The sequence below is a fragment of the Blennius ocellaris genome (genome assembly GCF_963422515.1).
Source record: "Blennius ocellaris genome assembly, contig: SCAFFOLD_229, whole genome shotgun sequence".
In the NCBI taxonomy this organism is placed as follows: domain Eukaryota; kingdom Metazoa; phylum Chordata; class Actinopteri; order Blenniiformes; family Blenniidae; genus Blennius; species Blennius ocellaris.
The window spans coordinates 35,001-52,917 of NW_027662126.1; the positions used below are offsets into that span (position 1 = coordinate 35,001).

At 58.6% G+C, this 17,917-nt stretch overlaps 2 protein-coding genes across 2 annotated transcripts in view; one reads left to right on the top strand and one right to left on the bottom strand.

Moving 5' to 3' along the window:
• The window catches only part of fam110b (family with sequence similarity 110 member B), a 12,053-nt gene extending 2,945 nt beyond the window's left edge, over positions 1-9,108 (top strand). The window contains 5 exon segments of the mRNA XM_080521707.1: positions 2,371-2,538; positions 5,194-5,621; positions 6,565-6,977; positions 7,594-7,995; positions 7,997-9,108. Of these exon segments, the coding sequence (XP_080377833.1) occupies positions 5,499-5,621; positions 6,565-6,977; positions 7,594-7,995; positions 7,997-8,537 (1,479 nt within the window). The 5' untranslated portion in view covers positions 2,371-2,538; positions 5,194-5,498 and the 3' untranslated portion in view covers positions 8,538-9,108.
• A 726-nt stretch (positions 9,109-9,834) lies between these two features.
• LOC308148259 (transcriptional repressor p66-alpha-like) lies at positions 9,835-17,544 on the bottom strand (the record flags this gene model as incomplete). Its single annotated transcript, XM_080521706.1, is given in 17 exon segments — positions 9,835-11,214; positions 11,216-11,274; positions 11,495-11,558; positions 11,561-11,718; positions 11,721-11,745; positions 11,796-11,887; positions 12,684-13,085; positions 13,271-13,285; positions 13,288-13,501; positions 13,593-13,734; positions 13,837-13,915; positions 13,918-13,948; positions 14,079-14,156; positions 14,337-14,459; positions 14,461-14,469; positions 14,603-14,741; positions 17,426-17,544. Coding segments are annotated over 17 exon segments (1,845 nt in total). The 3' UTR covers positions 9,835-11,118.
• Positions 17,545-17,917: the final 373 nt, after the last annotated feature.

Below are 17,917 nucleotides of genomic sequence, written 5' to 3' on the forward strand. Positions count from 1 at the left end.
TACCCCCCTACCCCCCCTCCCTACCTCCCTACCCCCCTACCCCCCCTCCCTACCTCCCTACCCCCCTACCCCCCCCTCCCTACCTCCTACCCCCCTACCCCCCCTCCTACCTCCCCTCCCTACCCTCCCACACTACCGGTACGGTATGGTAAGGTACGGTATGGTAAGGTATGGTACTGGAGAGTAAAGCTGGACCTTAGGAAAGTTTGCGTAAATGAATGTTTTTGAAACGGCTGAAGGTTTGTTACCTGGACGGGGAATGTGGTTTTACTGAATCCTGGTTTTGTGTCAACATGGCTGACCTGGTCTCTGCTGGTCTCTGCTGGTCTCTGCTGGGGTGACACACTCCCGACTCCGAGACATTTGAAGGACTGTCCCTCCAGGAGGAGCGTCTCAGTGTGATCCTCTTCCACATGATCCGCTTTGTCTCACGTCCTCCAAGACGTCTGCTGGTTTTGGACAAAAGTCAATATCAGCTGATCGTCTGGATCCGGAAGCTTCTGGACGCTGAGCTGTTGACCGGAGGGGGGGGGGGGGTCACTCTGTCTCCTGTCCTGCTGTCCCCCTGTCCTCCTGTCCTCATGTCCTCTTGTCCTCCTGTCCTTCTGCCCTCTTGTCTTCCTGTCCTGCTGCCCTCTTGTCCTCCTGTCCTTCTGTCCCCTTGTCCTCCTGTCCTGCTGTCCTCTTGTCCTCCGGTCCTTCTGCCCTCTTGTCTTCCTGTCCTGCTGTCCCCCTGTCCTCCTGTCCTTCTGCCCTCTTGTCTTCCTGTCCTGCTGCCCTCTTGTCCCTCTGTCCTTCTGTCCTGCTGTCCCCTTGTCCTCCTGTCCTGCTGCCCTCTTGTCCTCCTTTCCTGCTGTCCCCCTGTCCTGCTGCCCTCTTGTCCTCCTGTCCTGCTGTCCCCCTGTCCTCCTGTCCTGCTGCCCTCTTGTCCTCCTGTCCTGCTGTCCCCCTGTCCTCCTGTCCTGCTGCCCTCTTTGTCCTCCCATCCTGCTGTCCCCCTGTCCTTCTGTCCTGCTGTCCCCTTGTCCTCCTGTCAGTGTCCTGAAGGGAGAAGCTCCCAGTGGAAGTAGCAGATGGAGGTGCTGGTGGAGCAGAGTGAAAGTGGAGCAGTGTGCAGGTGGAGCACTATGCAGGTGGAGCAGTGTGCAGCACATTTGGGTGGTGTAATAGGTCTCAGTGTCGCGTTGGGTCACATGAGCTGAACCTGCTGTGGACCCCCACCCTGCAGCAGTCTGTCCACCGCAGTGCATGATGGGAGTGTGTGTGTGTGTGTGTGTGTGTGTGTGTGTGTGTGTGTGTGTGTGTGTGTGTGTGTGTGTGTGTGTGTGTGTGTGTGTGTGTGTGTGTGTGTGTGTGTGTGTGTGTGTGTGTGAACACTGAGGTGAGGGGGAGGAAGGAAGAGTTTTTGGAAGACGAACTGAGCATTGTGGAGGTGACGGAGCATTGTGGAGGTGACGGAGGAAGAACTGAGCATTGTGGAGGTGACGGAGGAAGAACTGAGAATTGTGGAGGTGACGGAGGAAGAACTGAGCATTGTGGAGGTGACAGAGCATTGTGGAGGTGACGGAGGAAGAACTGAGAATTGTGGAGGTGACGGAGGAAGAACTGAGCATTGTGGAGGTGACGGAGCATTGTGGAGGTGACGGAGGTTGATCGGTTGGCTGCCGCCACACTTCCATCCATTTACCTCGGTTTCTGTTCTGCTCATGGCTTCATGTGATGTCATCATGGCTTCATGTGATGTCATCATGGCTTCATGTGAGGTCATCATGGCTTCATGTGATGTCATCATGGCTTCATGTGATGTCATCATGGCTTCATGTGATGTCATCATGGCTTCATGTGATCTCATCGTGGCTTCATGTGAGGTCATCATGGCTTCATGTGAGGTCATCATGGCTTCATGTGAGGTCATCATGGCTTCATGTGAGGTCATCATGGCTTCATGTGAGGTCATCATGGCTTCATGTGAGGTCATCATGGCTTCATGTGATGTCATCATGGCTTCATGTGATCTCATCGTGGCTTCATGTGAGGTCATCATGGCTTCATGTGATGTCATCATGGCTTCATGTGATGTCATCGTGGCTTCATGTGATGTCATCATGGCTTCATGTGAGGTCATCATGGCTTCATGTGAGGTCATCATGGCTTCATGTGAGGTCATCGGGGCTTCGTGTGATGTCATCATCGGGTTCATACCACGAGGGGCCAACCAGTCCCAGACCAGCAGCCTCCAGGCTACTGGTACAGGCTACTGGTACTGGTACTGGTACTGGTACAGGGTTTTACAGCAACCTGTCTCCACAGGGAGACGAAGTCTAACAGTCAAACACACGGATCATCCAGATGTTCTCTTCTCTCCTGCAGCTGTGACTCCTGCTGACAACCTGCAACACCTGGAGGACAAGCAGGAGGACAAGCAGGAGGACAAGCAGGAGGACAAGCAGGAGGACTAGCAGGAGGACTAGCAGGAGGTGTCCACCTCCTGCAGCCAATAAGCTGAGCGCAGGAGCAGGAAGGAGGTTGGTGGTGGAGGTGGGTGGAGGTGGGTGGGGGAGCATGTCTGCGTGGGTTAAACAACATGACCTGGGAACCTGTCAGTCCGTACTGTGGGTTTAGGGAACCTGTCAGTCTGTACTGAGGGTTTAGGGAGCCTGTCAGTCTGTACTGAGGGTTTAGGGAACCTGTCAGTCTGTACTGAGGGTTTAGGGAACCTGTCAGTCTATACTGTGGGTTTAGGGAACCTGTCAGTCTGTACTGTGGGTTTAGGGAACCTGTCAGTCTGTACTGAGGGCTTAGGGAACCTGTCAGTCTGTACTGAGGGTTTAGGGAACCTGTCAGTCTGTACTGAGGGTTTAGGGAACCTGTCAGTCTGTACTGAGGTTTTAGGGAACCTGTCAGTCTGTACTGTGGGTTTAGGGAACCTGTCAGTCTGTACTGAGGGTTTAGGGAACCTGTCAGTCTGTACTGAGGTTTTAGGGAACCTGTCAGTCTGTACTGTGGGTTTAGGGAACCTGTCAGTCTGTACTGAGGGTTTAGGGAACCTGTGAGTCTGTACTGTGGGTTTAGGGAACCTGTCAGTCTGTACTGTGGGTTTAGGGAACCTGTCAGTCTGTACTGAGGGTTTAGGGAACCTGTCAGTCTGTACTGAGGGTTTAGGGAACCTGTCAGTCTGTACTGAGGGCTTAGGGAACCTGTCAGTCTGTACTGAGGGTTTAGGGAACCTGTCAGTCTGTACTGAGGGTTTAGGGAACCTGTCAGTCTGGACTGTGGGTTTAAGGAACCTGTCAGTCTGTACTGAGGTTTTAGGGAACCTGTCAGTCTGTACTGAGGGTTTAGGGAACCTGTCAGTCTGTACTGAGGGTTTAGGGAACCTGTCAGTCTGTACTGAGGGTTTAGGGAACCTGTCAGTCTGTACTGAGGGTTTAGGGAACCTGTCAGTCTATACTGTGGGTTTAGGGAACCTGTCAGTCTGTACTGAGGGTTTAGGGAACCTGTCAGTCTGTACTGAGGTTTTAGGGAACCTGTGAGTCTGTACTGTGGGTTTAGGGAACCTGTGAGTCTGTACTGTGGGTTTAGGGAACCTGTCAGTCTGTACTGAGGGTTTAGGGAACCTGTCAGTCTGTACTGAGGGTTTAGGGAACCTGTCAGTCTGTACTGAGGGTTTAGGGAACCTGTCAGTCTGTACTGAGGGTTTAGGGAACCTGTCAGTCTGTACTGAGGGTTTAGGGAACCTGTCAGTCTGTACTGAGGGTTTAGGGAACCTGTCAGTCTTTACTGAGGGTTTAGGGAACCTGTCAGTCTGTACTGAGGGTTTAGGGAACCTGTCAGTCTGGACTGTGGGTTTAAGGAACCTGTCAGTCTGTACTGAGGTTTTAGGGAACCTGTCAGTCTGTACTGAGGGTTTAGGGAACCTGTCAGTCTGTACTGAGGGTTTAGGGAACCTGTCAGTCTGTACTGAGGGTTTAGGGAACCTGTCAGTCTATACTGTGGGTTTAGGGAACCTGTCAGTCTGTACTGAGGGTTTAGGGAACCTGTCAGTCTGTACTGAGGTTTTAGGGAACCTGTGAGTCTGTACTGTGGGTTTAGGGAACCTGTGAGTCTGTACTGTGGGTTTAGGGAACCTGTCAGTCTGTACTGAGGGTTTAGGGAACCTGTCAGTCTGTACTGAGGGTTTAGGGAACCTGTCAGTCTGTACTGAGGGTTTAGGGAACCTGTCAGTCTGTACTGAGGGTTTAGGGAACCTGTCAGTCTGTACTGAGGGTTTAGGGAACCTGTCAGTCTGTACTGAGGGTTTAGGGAACCTGTCAGTCTGTACTGAGGGTTTAGGGAACCTGTCAGTCTTTACTGAGGGTTTAGGGAACCTGTCAGTCTGTACTGAGGGTTTAGGGAACCTGTCAGTCTGTACTGAGGGTTTAGGGAACCTGTCAGTCTGTACTGAGGGTTTAGGGAACCTGTCAGTCTGTACTGAGGGTTTAGGGAACCTGTCAGTCTGTACTGAGGGTTTAGGGAACCTGTCAGTCTGTACTGAGGGTTTAGGCAACCTGTCAGTCTTTACTGAGGGTTTAGGGAACCTGTCAGTCTGTACTGAGGGTTTAGGGAACCTGTCAGTCTGTACTGAGGGTTTAGGGAACCTGTCAGTCTGTACTGAGGGTTTAGGGAACCTGTCAGTCTGTACTGAGGGTTTAGGGAACCTGTCAGTCTGTACTGTGGGTTGAAGGAACCTGTCAGTCTGTACTGAGGGTTTAGGCAACCTGTCAGTCTGTACTGAGGGTTTAGGGAACCTGTCAGTCTGTACTGAGGGTTTAGGGAACCTGTCAGTCTGTACTGAGGGTTTAGGGAACCTGTCAGTCTGTACTGAGGGTTTAGGGAACCTGTCAGTCTGTACTGAGGGTTTAGGGAACCTGTCAGTCTTTACTGAGGGTTTAGGGAACCTGTCAGTCTGTACTGAGGGTTTAGGGAACCTGTCAGTCTGTACTGAGGGTTTAGGGAACCTGTCAGTCTGTACTGAGGGTTTAGGGAACCTGTCAGTCTGTACTGTGGGTTTAGGGAACCTGTCAGTCTGTACTGAGGGTTTAGGGAACCTGTCAGTCTGTACTGAGGGTTTAGGGAACCTGTCAGTCTGTACTGAGGGTTAAACTTCCTCCACGTTTGTTTCATTCTATGTTGTTTTTCTTTGTTTTCTTCCAGATCGAGTGTCGAAGGTCTTTCCTCACCATGACCCCGTAGTACTGTAGTACCCCGTAGTACTGTAGTACCCCGTAGTACTCTGTTACTCTGGTGGATCAGACTGGAGGCAGGGAGGCGATGCAGCAGTGTGTGTGACCGCCCCCCCCCCCCGATGATGAGGAGAGCCGGGGGCTTCGTCTCTTTGTAGAGCCCCTTCCTTACGCCTTGTGTCTTCATGCGTTGGGGGCCCTCCGGTGGCCCCGCCCTCTGTCGACCCCCCTTCGCCCGTCGCCACCACGGCCGGCCACCCCAGTCGCCTTGTTGCCATGCCAACAGAGACTTTGGCTCCGCCCCTGCCAGATAGCAAGGCCGCCGGCCCTGCAGCTCAGTTCAGCGCCGCCGTCCCCCTCCGGATCCTCAACAAGGGGCCCGACTACTTCAGGAGACAGGTACCCTACCCTACCCTACCTCTACCCTACCCTACCTCTACCCTACCCCCACCTCTACCCTACCCTACCTCTACCTCTCCCCTATCCTACCTCCACGTCTACCCTACCTCTACCCTACCCTACCTCCACCTCTACCCTATGTCTACCCTACCCTACCTCTCCCCTACCAGACCCCACCTCTCCCCTACCCTACCTCTACCTCTCCCCTATCCTACCTCCATGTCTACCCTACCTCTACCCTACTGTACCTCTACCCTACCTCCACCTCTACCCTACCTCTACCCTACCCTACCTCTACCCTACCCTACCTCCACCTCTACCCTACGTCTACCCTACCCTACCCCCAGCTCTACCCCACCTCTCCCCTACCTCTCCCCTATCCTACCTCCACCTCTACCCTACCTCTACCCTACCCTACCTCCACCTCTACCCTACCCTACCTCCACCTCTACCCTACCCTACCTCTACCCTACCCTACCTCCACCTCTACCCTACCCTACCCTACCTCTCCCCTACCATACCCCACCTCTACCCTTGAAATGAGAAGACCTGAGAATCAGACCGACTTCATCTGGACTGCAGCTGAAAGCAGGAGGTTCCTCCACCCTGACCTCCTGACCTCTTGACCTCCTGACCTCATCCTCCTGACCTCTTGACCTCCTGACCTCATCCTCCTGACCTCATCCTCCTGACCTTCTGACCTCATCCTCCTGACCTCTTGACCTTCTGACCTCCTGACGTTCTGACCTCCTGACATCATCCTCCTGACCTCATCCTCCTGACTTTCTGACCTCGTCCTCTTGACCTCTTGACCTCCTGACCTCGTCCTCTTGACCTCCTGACCTCGTCCTCCTGACCTCGTCCTCTTGACCTCGTCCTCTTGACCTCTTGACCTCTTGACCTCGCCCTCCTGGAACGACTGACGTGTGGTTGTGGTCTGCAGGTGGAGCCGAACCCGAAGCGTCTGAGCGCGGTGGAGCGTCTGGAGGCGGACAAGGCGAAGTATGTCAAGAGTCAGGAGGTCATCAACGCCAAGCAGGAGCCCATCAAGCCGCCCGTCCTGGCCAAGCCCCCCGCCGGACACACCCTCCTGGCCAAGAGGGGCTCTGGGATTGGTGGAGGAGGAAACGGGGGCGGGGCTCCGTTCAAGGCCTCCAACAACAACGCCAAGTCGGACCTGGTGGCGAGCGTCGGCGGGAGCGGCAAGCGGGAGAACCTGAACCTGGAGATCCTCAAGAACCTGCTCAACTCCTCGTCCTCGCCGGGCGCCAGGTCTGACGGCCGGGGGGGCGGAGCCAAGAGCGCCGTGCTGATGAGGTCCTCCGGGGGCGTGTCCAGGAGCTGGACTCCGTCGGGGTAAGTCCGAACCTCACCCGGTATGGTCGCCGGACGTGAGTGGCGACGACGGCGTGGGAAAACGCTCGCCGCCGCCGATCGCTGCCGCCACTTCCTCCTCCTGGTCGGTGACGGCCGACCTGGGAAGCCTCCTGATTGGACGGCAGCGCGGAATTCCTCGGGATCCCCTCGAACCACGTCGTCGGGGAAACGCCTCGTTGGCAGCCATTTTGAATTTTTCACAACGAATTAAAAACTCGGTCGAATTCGACACATAAAAACAACAAAAACTAAAACGACGTGTTTTTGATTATTTTGACTTTCTCATCCTGAAGTTTATCATTTAAAAACTTCTGTTGGTCGAATTCATACCTCCGTCAGCTCTGACCTCCGTCAGCTCTGCGGTGTGTCTGACCTCCGTCAGCTCTGTGGTGGTGTCTGACCTCCATCTGCTGGTGGTGTCTGACCTCCGTCAGCTCTGACCTCCATCTGCTGGTGGTGTGTGACCTCCGTCAGCTCTGCGGTGGTGTCTGACCTCCATCTGCTGGTGGCGTCTGACCTCCGTCAGCTCTGCGGTGGTGTCTGACCTCCGTCTGCTCTGCGGTGTGTCTGACCTCCGTCTGCTCTGTGCCTGCAGGATGCCCCTGACGTGCCGCTCCACCCTGACGTACCGCTCCACCCTGACGCTGAACGAGCATCCTGCCGACTCGGCGCCGAGCCCCAGCACCTCCCACTCCCTGCGCTCCTTCTCCCGCTCCCTCAAGGTGCCGCCAGCGAGCGGCGGGGGGGGCGGGGGGCGCCGCAGCCCCCTGCCGGGGGGGAACCTCAACCTGAGCCGGCGGGGAGGTGACGGAGGAGGGGTGGAGCGCTCCCGCTCGCCGCTGCCGCCGCTGCTCACCTCCCACTCCTCGTCCGACCTGCTGCGGCTCTGCAACGGCAAGCCGCTGCGCGCCGCCCGCTCCAGCAGCTCCTCGGCGCCGCCCCTCCCCCCCAAACCCAACCCCGCCTCCCTCCCGCCGCCGGCGCTGTCCCTGCCCCCCCCCCGGCCCGCCCCCCTGCCCCTGTGACAACACCCCCGCCCGCGCTCCGCCCTGCGAGTCGGACCCGCCCACCTCCACCTCCACCTCCACCACCGCCGCCGCCGGCCCGGAGCCGGAGCCGGCCTCCTCCTCCGCGGCCCGCCGCTCCTCCCTGCACAGGTCCAAGTCGGACCTGTCGGACCGCTACGCCCGGGCCGGCGCCGACGTAGAACGCTTCTTCAACTACTGCGGCCTGGACCCCGAGGAGCTGGAGGCCGTCGGGCCGGAGAACTTCGCCCGGGCCAACTCCGACATCGTCAGTCTGAACTTCCGCTCGGCCTCCATGATCTCCTCCGACTGCGACCGGCGCTCCTCCAACGGCGGCCTGTCGGACGGCGGCGAGGCGGAGGAGGAGGAGGAGGAGGTGGAGGAGGAGGAGGAGGAGGAGGCCGGGGAGCGCGTGCCGTACGGCATCTCGGCGGTGGAGCGAAACGCTCGCGTCATCAAGTGGCTCTACAGCATCAAGCAGGCCAGAGACACTCAGAAGGTGTCGCACGTTTAGGACCGGGGGAGGTGGGGGGGGGGGATCAGATGTCTCTCTCTCTCTCTCTCTCTCCTCCTCCTCCTCCCAGCCCCCCCTGGCTTCCCTCCATCCGTCTCCATGGTGTCCTCCGGTTCAGCCTCGGGACAGTGGACTGTCCTCCTGAGTGTCAAAGAAAGAAAGTGTATATTTGGTTTTTCCCTCCAGAAAGACGTGTTTGTTTCTCTGCTGGTGAGACGGAGCTGCAGACGCTCTGCAGACGCTGTGCAGACGGAGCTGCAGACGCTCTGCAGACGCTGTGCAGACGCTCTGCAGACGCTGTGCAGACTGGAGCTGCAGACGCTCTGCAGACGGAGCTGCAGACACTCTGCAGACGCTGTGCAGACACTGTGCAGACGGAGCTGCAGACGCTCTGCAGACGCTGTGCAGACGGAGCTGCAGACGCTCTGCAGACCGGAGCTGCAGACACTCTGCAGATGCTGTGCAGACGGAGCTGCAGACGCTGTGCAGACGCTCTGCAGACGCTGTGCAGACACTGTGCAGACGGAGCTGCAGATGCTGTGCAGACGCTGTGCAGACGTCCTCATGTGAATCTTGCATTGTGCTTGGTTGGATAAAGAGAAGAAAAGTGTCCATGTTGACTTTTGCATTATTTCAATAAACGGCGTCTCCGGCCGTCTCTTGCTGCCGCGGCTCCAGACGACATCACTTCATGTTCCTTTCTCCTGCAGCTCTGAGCGTCCAAATACTCAGTCCATGTAATCTGATTACCTTCATTTCACCCATTCAGTTCATCTTCACTCAGTCAGAGATGATTTTATTATTAGAAGACAGGATGGACTGAGGAGACAGGAGGGACTGTGAGGAGACAGGAGGGACAGATAGGAGACAGGAGGGACAGATAGGAGAAACAGGAGGGACAGATGGGAGACAGGAGGGACAGATGGGAGACAGGAGGGACTGTGAGGGGGGACTGACAGATGGGAGACAGGAGGGACAGATGGGAGACAGGAGGGACAGATGGGAGACAGGAGGGACAGATAGGAGACAGGAGGGACAGATAGGAGAAACAGGAGGGACAGATAGGAGAAACAGGAGGGACAGATGGGAGAAACAGGAGGGACAGATAGGAGAAACAGGAGGGACAGATGGGAGACAGGAGGGGACAGATAGGAGGGACAGATGGAGACAGGAGTTCCTCCATATTTTCCTTGTAGGGAAAATAATTGCAAAATAAATGTAAAAATTAAATCACAGCAAATCATTAAAACGTATAATTTTTATTATTTCTTTAAGGAGCTAGGAAAAGTAAAGCAAATAAACTTTAACATAAGTTTGTACAAAGTACTGAAGAACCCGACGTTCTCCAGCTCAGAACCCGACGTTCTCCAGCTCAGAACCCGACGTTCTCCAGCTCAGAACCGACGTTCTCCAGCTCAGAACCGACGTTCTCCAGCTCAGAAACCCGACGTTCTCCAGCTCAGAACCGACGTTCTCCAGCTCAGAACCGACGTTCTCCAGCTCAGAACCCGACGTTCTCCAGCTCAGAACCGACGTTCTCCAGCTCAGAACCCGACGTTCTCCAGCTCAGAACCAGGCTACAGTCAACTGGATGACATAAAGTACAGGTGGTGCCCACAGGCGGGTGGAGCAGTGACACTGAGGGTGGAGCAGTGACACTGAGGGTGGAGCAGCGACACTGAGGGTGGAGCAGTGACACTGAGGGTGGAGCAGCGACACTGAGGGTGGAGCAGCGACACTGAGGTGTGAGCAGCGCGACAGACAGTCGACATGCTGTTTTTCTAAAGCAACAAAAAACTTCAAACAAAATAACTTAGTGGAAAAACAAAAACTGAACTTTTATCAGCCTGGAGCGAATTCTGACTGGGTGGAGTCAAGGTGGAGGTCAGGAGGAGTCAAGGTGGAGGTCAGGAGGAGTCAAGGTGAGTCAAGGTGGAGGTCAGGAGGAGTCAAGGTGGAGGTCAGGAGGAGTCAAGGTGGAGTCAAGGTGGAGGTCAGGAGTCAAGGTGGAGGTCGGGAGGAGTCAAGGTGGAGGTCAGGAGTCAAGGTGGAGGTCGGGAGGAGTCAAGGTGGAGGTCAGGAGTCAAGGTGGAGGTCTGGAGGAGTCAAGGTGGAGGTCAGGAGGAGTCAAGGTGGAGGTCAGGAGGAGTCAAGGTGGAGTCAAGGTGGAGGTCTGGAGGAGTCAAGGTGGAGGTCAGGAGGAGTCAAGGTGGAGGTCTGGAGTCAAGGTGGAGTCAAGGTGGAGGTCAGGAGGAGTCAAGGTGGAGTCAAGGTGGAGGTCAGGAGGAGTCAAGGTGGAGGTCAGGAGGAGTCAAGGTGGAGGTCTGGAGGAGTCAAGGTGGAGGTCAGGAGGAGTCAAGGTGGAGGTCCGGTGACCCGCCTCCTGGCAGAAAGGCCTCGAGGGTTCATGTAATCAGATTACTTCCAGCGGACAGTAACTGTATCGTTAAGTAGATTTACTCCGAAGTCTTTGTGAAAAATCAGTAAAAAAAAAAACAAAAGCAGAAGAAGAAAAGTAGAAAAAGAGAAACGGGTGACGCTCCACCAGCCTGGGGGGCTCTGGGGGGGGGGGGGGGTTCCGTCACTTCCAGGTGTTGGCGGTCTGCGAGATGGAGGAGCGTGAGGGGATCATGTCCAGCAGGTACTCCCTCTGGCGGGCCTCCACGCTCGCCGCCGCCAGCCGCCGCCGCCATCTTGTGCCCCGTCAGGCTGGGGTTCACGTACGCCATCGTCACGCCTGCCGCAGCACAGGAAACAGGAAGTGACCGCGGGGCTGGAGGCACAGCGAGGCGCCACAACACACCTACACCCTCGTCACAACCACACCTACACCCCACCAAGCTACGCCCTCATCACACCTACACCCGACCCCCTGGAAGCGACGTGGTTGTCAGTGAGGAGAGCTGCTCCTCGGGAGGAGAGGTGGAGGCGGAGGAGAGGTGGAGGCGGAGCTCTACCTGTGCTGCTGCTGCTCTGCTTCCTCCAGGCGGCGGATGAGCCACTAGCTCCGCGGACATTCCGCCGCCGCCGCCGGTCCCACTGCCGCCCACCTTTGCACTCTGCACAGAGCGGCGGGAGACAGGTGCGTGCTTACCTGGCCGGCTGACCAAGGCGGCGGCCGCCACGGCGCTCTGCAGCTGGGAGGAGGAGGAGAAGGAGCGGGCGACGCCCCTCACCCCACAGAGGAGGCGCCGTGGGACGGGTGGGCCTGCGAGGGTGGAGGAGGAGGAGAGGGGGCGTGAGCTAACGTGAGCTAACATGCGCTAACGTTAGCGGCGGAGGCGTTGGAGGCAGGGGCGTTAGTGTTAGCGGCAGAGGCGTTTGAGGCGGAGGTGTTGGAGGCGGAGGAACTAGAGGCGGAGGAATTAGAGGAGGGGGCGTTAGCGTTAGTGGCGGGGGCATTAGAGGCGGGGGTGTTAGTGTTAGCGGCGGAGGCGTTAGAGGCGGAGGTTATTGGAGGCGAGGAATTAGAGGCGGGGGCGTTAGCGTTAGTGGCGGGGGCGTTAGTGTTAGCGGCAGAGGCGTTAGAGGCGGAGGTGTTGGAGGCGGTGGAATTAGAGCGGGGGCGTTAGCATTAGTGGCGGGGGCGTTGGAGGCGTTAGCATTAGTGGCGGGGGCATTAGAGGCGGAGGCGTTAGCGCTAGTGGCGGGGGCATTAGAGTTAGTTGCAGGGCGTTGAGGCGGGAGCGTTAGCGTTAGTGGCGGGGGCGTTAGAGGTGGGGGCTGTTAGCGTTAGTGGCGGGGGCATTAGCGGCATTAGTGGCGTTAGCGGCGGGGGCGTTAGCGGCGGAGACGTTAGCGGCGGGGGCATTTGAGGCGGGGGCGTTAGGGGCGGGGGCGTTAGCGGCGGGGGCATTTGTGGGCGGGGGCGTTAGCGGCGGGGGCAATAGAGGCGTTAGGGTAGCGGCGGGGGCATTAGCGGCGGGGGCGTTAGAGGCGTTAGTGGCGGGGGCGTTAGCGGCGGGGGCATTTGAGGCGGGGGGCGTTAGGGGCGGGGGCGTTAGCGGCGGGGGCATTTGTGGCGTTAGAGGCGGGGGGCGTTAGCGGCGGGGGCAATAGAGGCGTTAGCGGCGGGGGCATTAGCGGCGGGGGCGTTAGAGGCGTTAGCGGCGGGGGCGTTAGCGGCGGCGGTCAGAAGCGTCTCACCTTGATGGGAGTGATGGTGGACGATGCTGCGGCCGGCCTGGTGGTGCAGCGATGACACTCTGGCCTGAGCCTGCTTCAGCTGGTGGGAGGCGGAGGAGGCGGGGCCGGAGGAGGAGCGGGGGCCAGAGGGGGAGGGGGAGGAGCCATGGGACGAGGACGTCTGGATGATGCGCTGCTCGATCTCCTGCTCCTGCTGCAGCGCCGTGACGAAGGCGGCCTTCAGCCTATCGGTGTGCTCGGCTTTCAAAGCCTTTTTCTGATTGGACGACAGGCAGTCCTCACACAGGACCACGCCCCCTTTCACCTGGTCCGGCCTCCAGCGGCAGGTGAAGTCGGTGTGGCACTGGGCGCAGACGAAGGGCTCCTGGACGGAGAGCTGGGACGCTGCTCCACCCGTCTTACCTGAGGAGGAGGAGCAGGAGGAGGAGGAGCAGGAGGAGGAGGAGGAGGAGGAGGAGGAGGAGCAGGAGGAGGAGGAGGAGGAGGAGGAGCAGGAGGAGAACAACACTGGTCAGACTCGGCAGATTCAGTCCAGACGAGGATAAAAACAACAATAAAGGGTTAGACTCAGCGGTCACATGACCCACCGCGGTGCAGCGAGCCAGCAGGTGCAGCACCACCTCCTCCAGCCCCACCAGGTAGATGAACTCGTTGTTGGCGGCGGAGGGCAGGAAGTGGAGGAGGGGGGCGGGGCCTCTGGGGGGCGGGATCTCCAGCAGGCTCTTCTCCAGCTGCTTCCGCAGGGCTAGCTTAGCGGCGGCCTGGCGGCTGGCGGGGGAGTCGCTGACCGGGGCCACGCCCCCTGAGGAGGAGGAGCCCTGAGGAGGAGAGCACCGTCAGCACACACACACACACACACACACACACAACACCACACACACACACACACACACACACTGACACACTGACAAGCGAGTTGGCTCCGCCCCCCCCGGAGGAGGGCCCTGCTGGACCAGGCCTCTCTGGCCCAGCGGGGGGGCCGGGGTCCGTGGGCCCAGCAGCAGGGGGGGCGGGCCGGAAGACCCCGCCCCCACCCCTGCTGCTGCTGCTGCTTGCTGCTGGCGGAGGACCTGGAGCTGCTGTGGACACAGGGGGGGGGTCAGGAGGTCAAAGGTCACCTGGTCACCTGACAGACTGGAGGATCCAGACCCACCTGGCCCCCCGGACCAGAGGAGGCATGAGGACCTGGTGTTTGGTGGATGAAAGCTGAGCTCCTCTCACCAGAGGAGGAGAACCACCGCCCCCGACGCCCTGCCCCCCACCACCTCGCAGGAGGCGCAAACAGAGCAGTCTGAGGACCAGGAGGACCAGGAGGTCCAGGACGACCAGGAGGTCCAGGACGACCAGGAGGACCAGGAGGACCAGGAGGACCAGGAGGACCAGGAGGACCAGTACCTGCTGAGAGCCTTTACTGCTGCTGATGGTTCCTCGGATCAGAGGAGGAGGTGCAGAGGAGCCTGACAGACCTGAGGGCTGAGGAGGAGCAGAGTGAGGAGGAGGAGAGGAGGAGAGGAGGAGCAGAGGAGCAGGAGGAGAGGAGGAGGAGAGGAGGAGCAGAGTGAGGAGGATCAGAGAAGGAGGAGGAGGAGCAGAGTGAGGAGGAGGAGGAGAGGAGAAGAGGAGGAGCAGAAGAGGAGAGGAGGAGCAGCTCACCTTCTGCAGCACCTCCCTCTGGATCTGACTCTGCCGGAGCTTCTTCAGCAGCAGCACCAGCTTGGCCTCCTCCACCCGCAGCTCCACCTTCAGCTGCTGGATGATCTGCTGCCTGTCGGCCGGGGCTGCTCTTCTACACCACCACCACAACACCCAGCCATTACACCACCACACCACCCATTACACCACCACCACCCCCCCCCGCCCCCCCCGCGGGCCCCCCCAGCCCCCCGCCCCCGCCCCCCCCCCAGACCCCCCAGCCCCACCATGAGCAGGTCGGTGTCCAGCTCCCTGAAGTGTCTCAGCCCGTTGACGGGAGGACTGGGGGGGTCGTCTGACAGGATGATGACATCATCGTCGTCGTCGTCTTCAGGGGACGGAGGACGATTGTCCCACTTGACGCTGCTGAAGACGAGACACAGATTGAAACTTCACGTTCTGACTCTTTGTACTGGGTTCTGCTCCGTCGCCATAGCAACCACTGGCTTTGATCAAGCTTTACATTCTGGTTGTTCAGGAGCTGAACTCAAGATCTCAACCCATTCAGATCAGCTGTTCTGGAACCAGACACCTCCCTGGAACCCCCCCAGGAGAACCTCCGCCCTGGAACCCCCCAGGACAACCTCCGTCCTGGAACCCCCCAGGAGAACCTCCGTCCTGGAACCCCCCAGGAGAACCTCCGCCCTGGAACCCCCCAGGACAACCTCCGTCCTGGAACCCCCCCAGAAGAACCTCCGCCCTGGAACCCCCCCAGGACAACCTCCGTCCTGGAACCCCCCCAGGACAACCTCCGTCCTGGAACCCCCCCAGGACAACCTCCTCCCTGGAACCCCCCAGGAGAACCTCCGTCCTGGAACCCCCCCAGGACAACCTCCTCCCTGGAACCCCCCCAGGACAACCTCCTCCCTGGAACCCCCCAGGACAACCTCCGTCCTGGAACCCCCCCAGAAGAACCTCCTCCCTGGAACCCCCCCAGAAGAACTTCCTCCCTGAACCCCCCCAGAAGAACCTCCTCCCTGGAACCCCCCCCAGGAGAACCTCCTCCCTGGAACCCCCCCAGGAGAACCAGGTTCTGGTTCAGACGATGTTTATCCATTAAAGTTCAGCTTTTAGTCCTTCAACATCAGGCCAGTCAGTTTGTTGAAGACGAAGTCCTGGCCCCGCCCCTCGACCTATAACCCCTCTGTGATGTCATGGGCCCCCGCCCCCTCGACCTATAACCCCTCTGTGATGTCATGGCCCCGCCCCTCGACCTATAACCCCTCTGTGATGTCATGGCCCCGCCCTCGAACCTATAACCCCTCTGTGATGTCATGGCCCCCGCCCCTCGACCTATAACCCCTCTGTGATGTCATGGCCCCGCCCCACAAACAGCAGCTGGTGTAACTGCAGGACGTTTGCCGGGAGGTTTGATCCGGTGTGAGGGGGTGAGGGGGTGAGGGGGTGAGGGGGGTAAACCCCCCCCCCCCCCCCAACAGGAAGTTCCTCTCCAGTGCAGATCGACACCAAAACCCTCAGAACGTTCCGGTTCATCCAGAACGACCGTCTGCTTCAACATTCTACCTTCTTCCTCCCAAGTTAACCCAAACCAGCTGTGTGTGTGTGTGTGTGTGTGTGTGTGTGTGTGTGTGTGTGTGTGTGTGTGTGTGTGTGTGTGTGTGTGTGTGTGTGTGTGTGTCCTCAGGCTTAGCGCCATCATCACTTCCTGTGGATTAATCACCAGACCTCCACAGAAGTCACATGACTCAAAGTCCTTCATCATGTGACCCGCTCACTTTTGCCATCTCCCCCTCCCTCCCCCTCCTAACTCCCTCCTCCTCCCCTCCCCCTCCCTCCCCCTCCCCTCCCCCTCCCCTCTCCCCTCCTCCTCCCCTCCCCCTCCCCTCCCCCTCCTTCACGGTGGAAACCATGACAACGACCGGCTAAAACCAGTCAGTAACACGCGGCTTCATTTTGAGACGGGGGCAGTTTTAGGGTTCAGGTGGAGCGCTGGGGCAAAATGGAGGTGAGAGGAGGAGGAGGAGGAGGAGGAGGAGGAGGAAGAGGACGAGGAGGAGGAGAGTCACCTTTAATAATCTGATTAAAAGCTGAAGCAATTTGCAGAGAAATACTTTTATTTCTCTGCATCTGGGGAGAGAGAGAGAGAGAGAGAGAGAGAGAGATAGAGAGAGGGGAGAGAGAGAGAGGGGAGGAGAGAGAGGGGAGAGAGAGAGAGGGGGAGAGACAGAGAGAGAGGGAGAGGAGAGAGAGGGAGAGAGACAGAGAGGGAGAGAGAGGGAGAGAGACAGAGAGGGAGAGAGAGGGAGAGAGAGAGGGAGAGAGACAGAGAGGGAGAGAGAGGGAGAGAGAGAGAGGGGGAGAGAGAGAGGGAGAGAGAGAGAGGGGGAGAGAGACAGAGAGGGAGAGAGAGGGAGAGAGACAGAGAGGGAGAGAGAGGGAGAGAGAGAGGGAGAGAGACAGAGAGGGAGAGAGAGGGAGAGAGAGGAGGGAGAGAGACAGAGAGGGAGAGAGAGGGAGAGAGACAGAGAGAGATAGAGAGAGGGAGAGAGAGAGAGGGGGGAGAGAGAGAGGGAAGAGAGAGAGGGGGAGAGACAGAGAGAGAGGGAGAGAGAGAGGGAGAGAGACAGAGAGGGAGAGAGAGGGAGAAGAGAGAGGGAGAGAGACAGAGAGGGAGAGAGAGAGGGGAGAGAGACCAGAGAGAGAGGGAGAGAGAGGAGAGAGACGGAGAGAGAGGGAGAGAGACAGAGAGAGAGGGAGAGAGAGAGAGGGGGAGAGACAGAGAGGGAGAGAGACAGAGAGGGAGAGAGAGGGAGAGAGAGAGGGAGAGAGACAGAGAGGGAGAGAGAGGGAGAGAGACAGAGAGAGATAGAGAGAGGGAGAGAGAGAGAGGGGGAGAGAGAGAGGGAGAGAGAGAGAGGGGGAGAGACAGAGAGAGAGAGGACAGAGAGGGAGAGAGAGGGTGAGATAGAGAGAGAGGGGGGGAGAAACACAGAGAGAGAGAGAGAGAGAGAGAGAGAGAGAGAGAGAGAGAGACCTGGTGTGTCGGTACCTGGAGGACCTGCAGGACCAGACCTGGTCCAGGTTCTCACCTCATGTCATCAGCTTCTCTCCAGTCTGAACTTCCACTTTGACGGCGGCCTTCACTTCCCCTGCAGCCGTCATGGCGGCGGGGGCTCCGGGCCCCCCCGGGGGGGACTGGGTCCGTCATGGCGGCGGGGGCTCCGGGCCCCCCCGGGGGGACCGGGTCCTTCAGGTTCTCCTCCCCGGTGCCCCTGGTGGTGCAGAAAGTCTGATGGTCTGGGCTGGACCGGGTCTCTGCTGGTCTCTGGTCCTGATCATCCTTCGTCTCCTCAGAGGTCAAAGGTCCTGGTGACTGGCTCTGCACCTCCTGCACCTCCTGCACCTCCTCCTGCTGCTGCTGCTGCTGCTGCTGCTGCTGCTGCTGCCTGCTCCCTCCTGCTGCTGCTCCTGCTGCTGCTCCTGCTGCTCTCCTGCTGCTCCTGCTCTCCTGATGCTCCTGCTGCTTCTGCTGCTGCTCCTGCTGCTCTGCTGCTGCTCCCTGCTCCTGCTGCTCCTGCTGC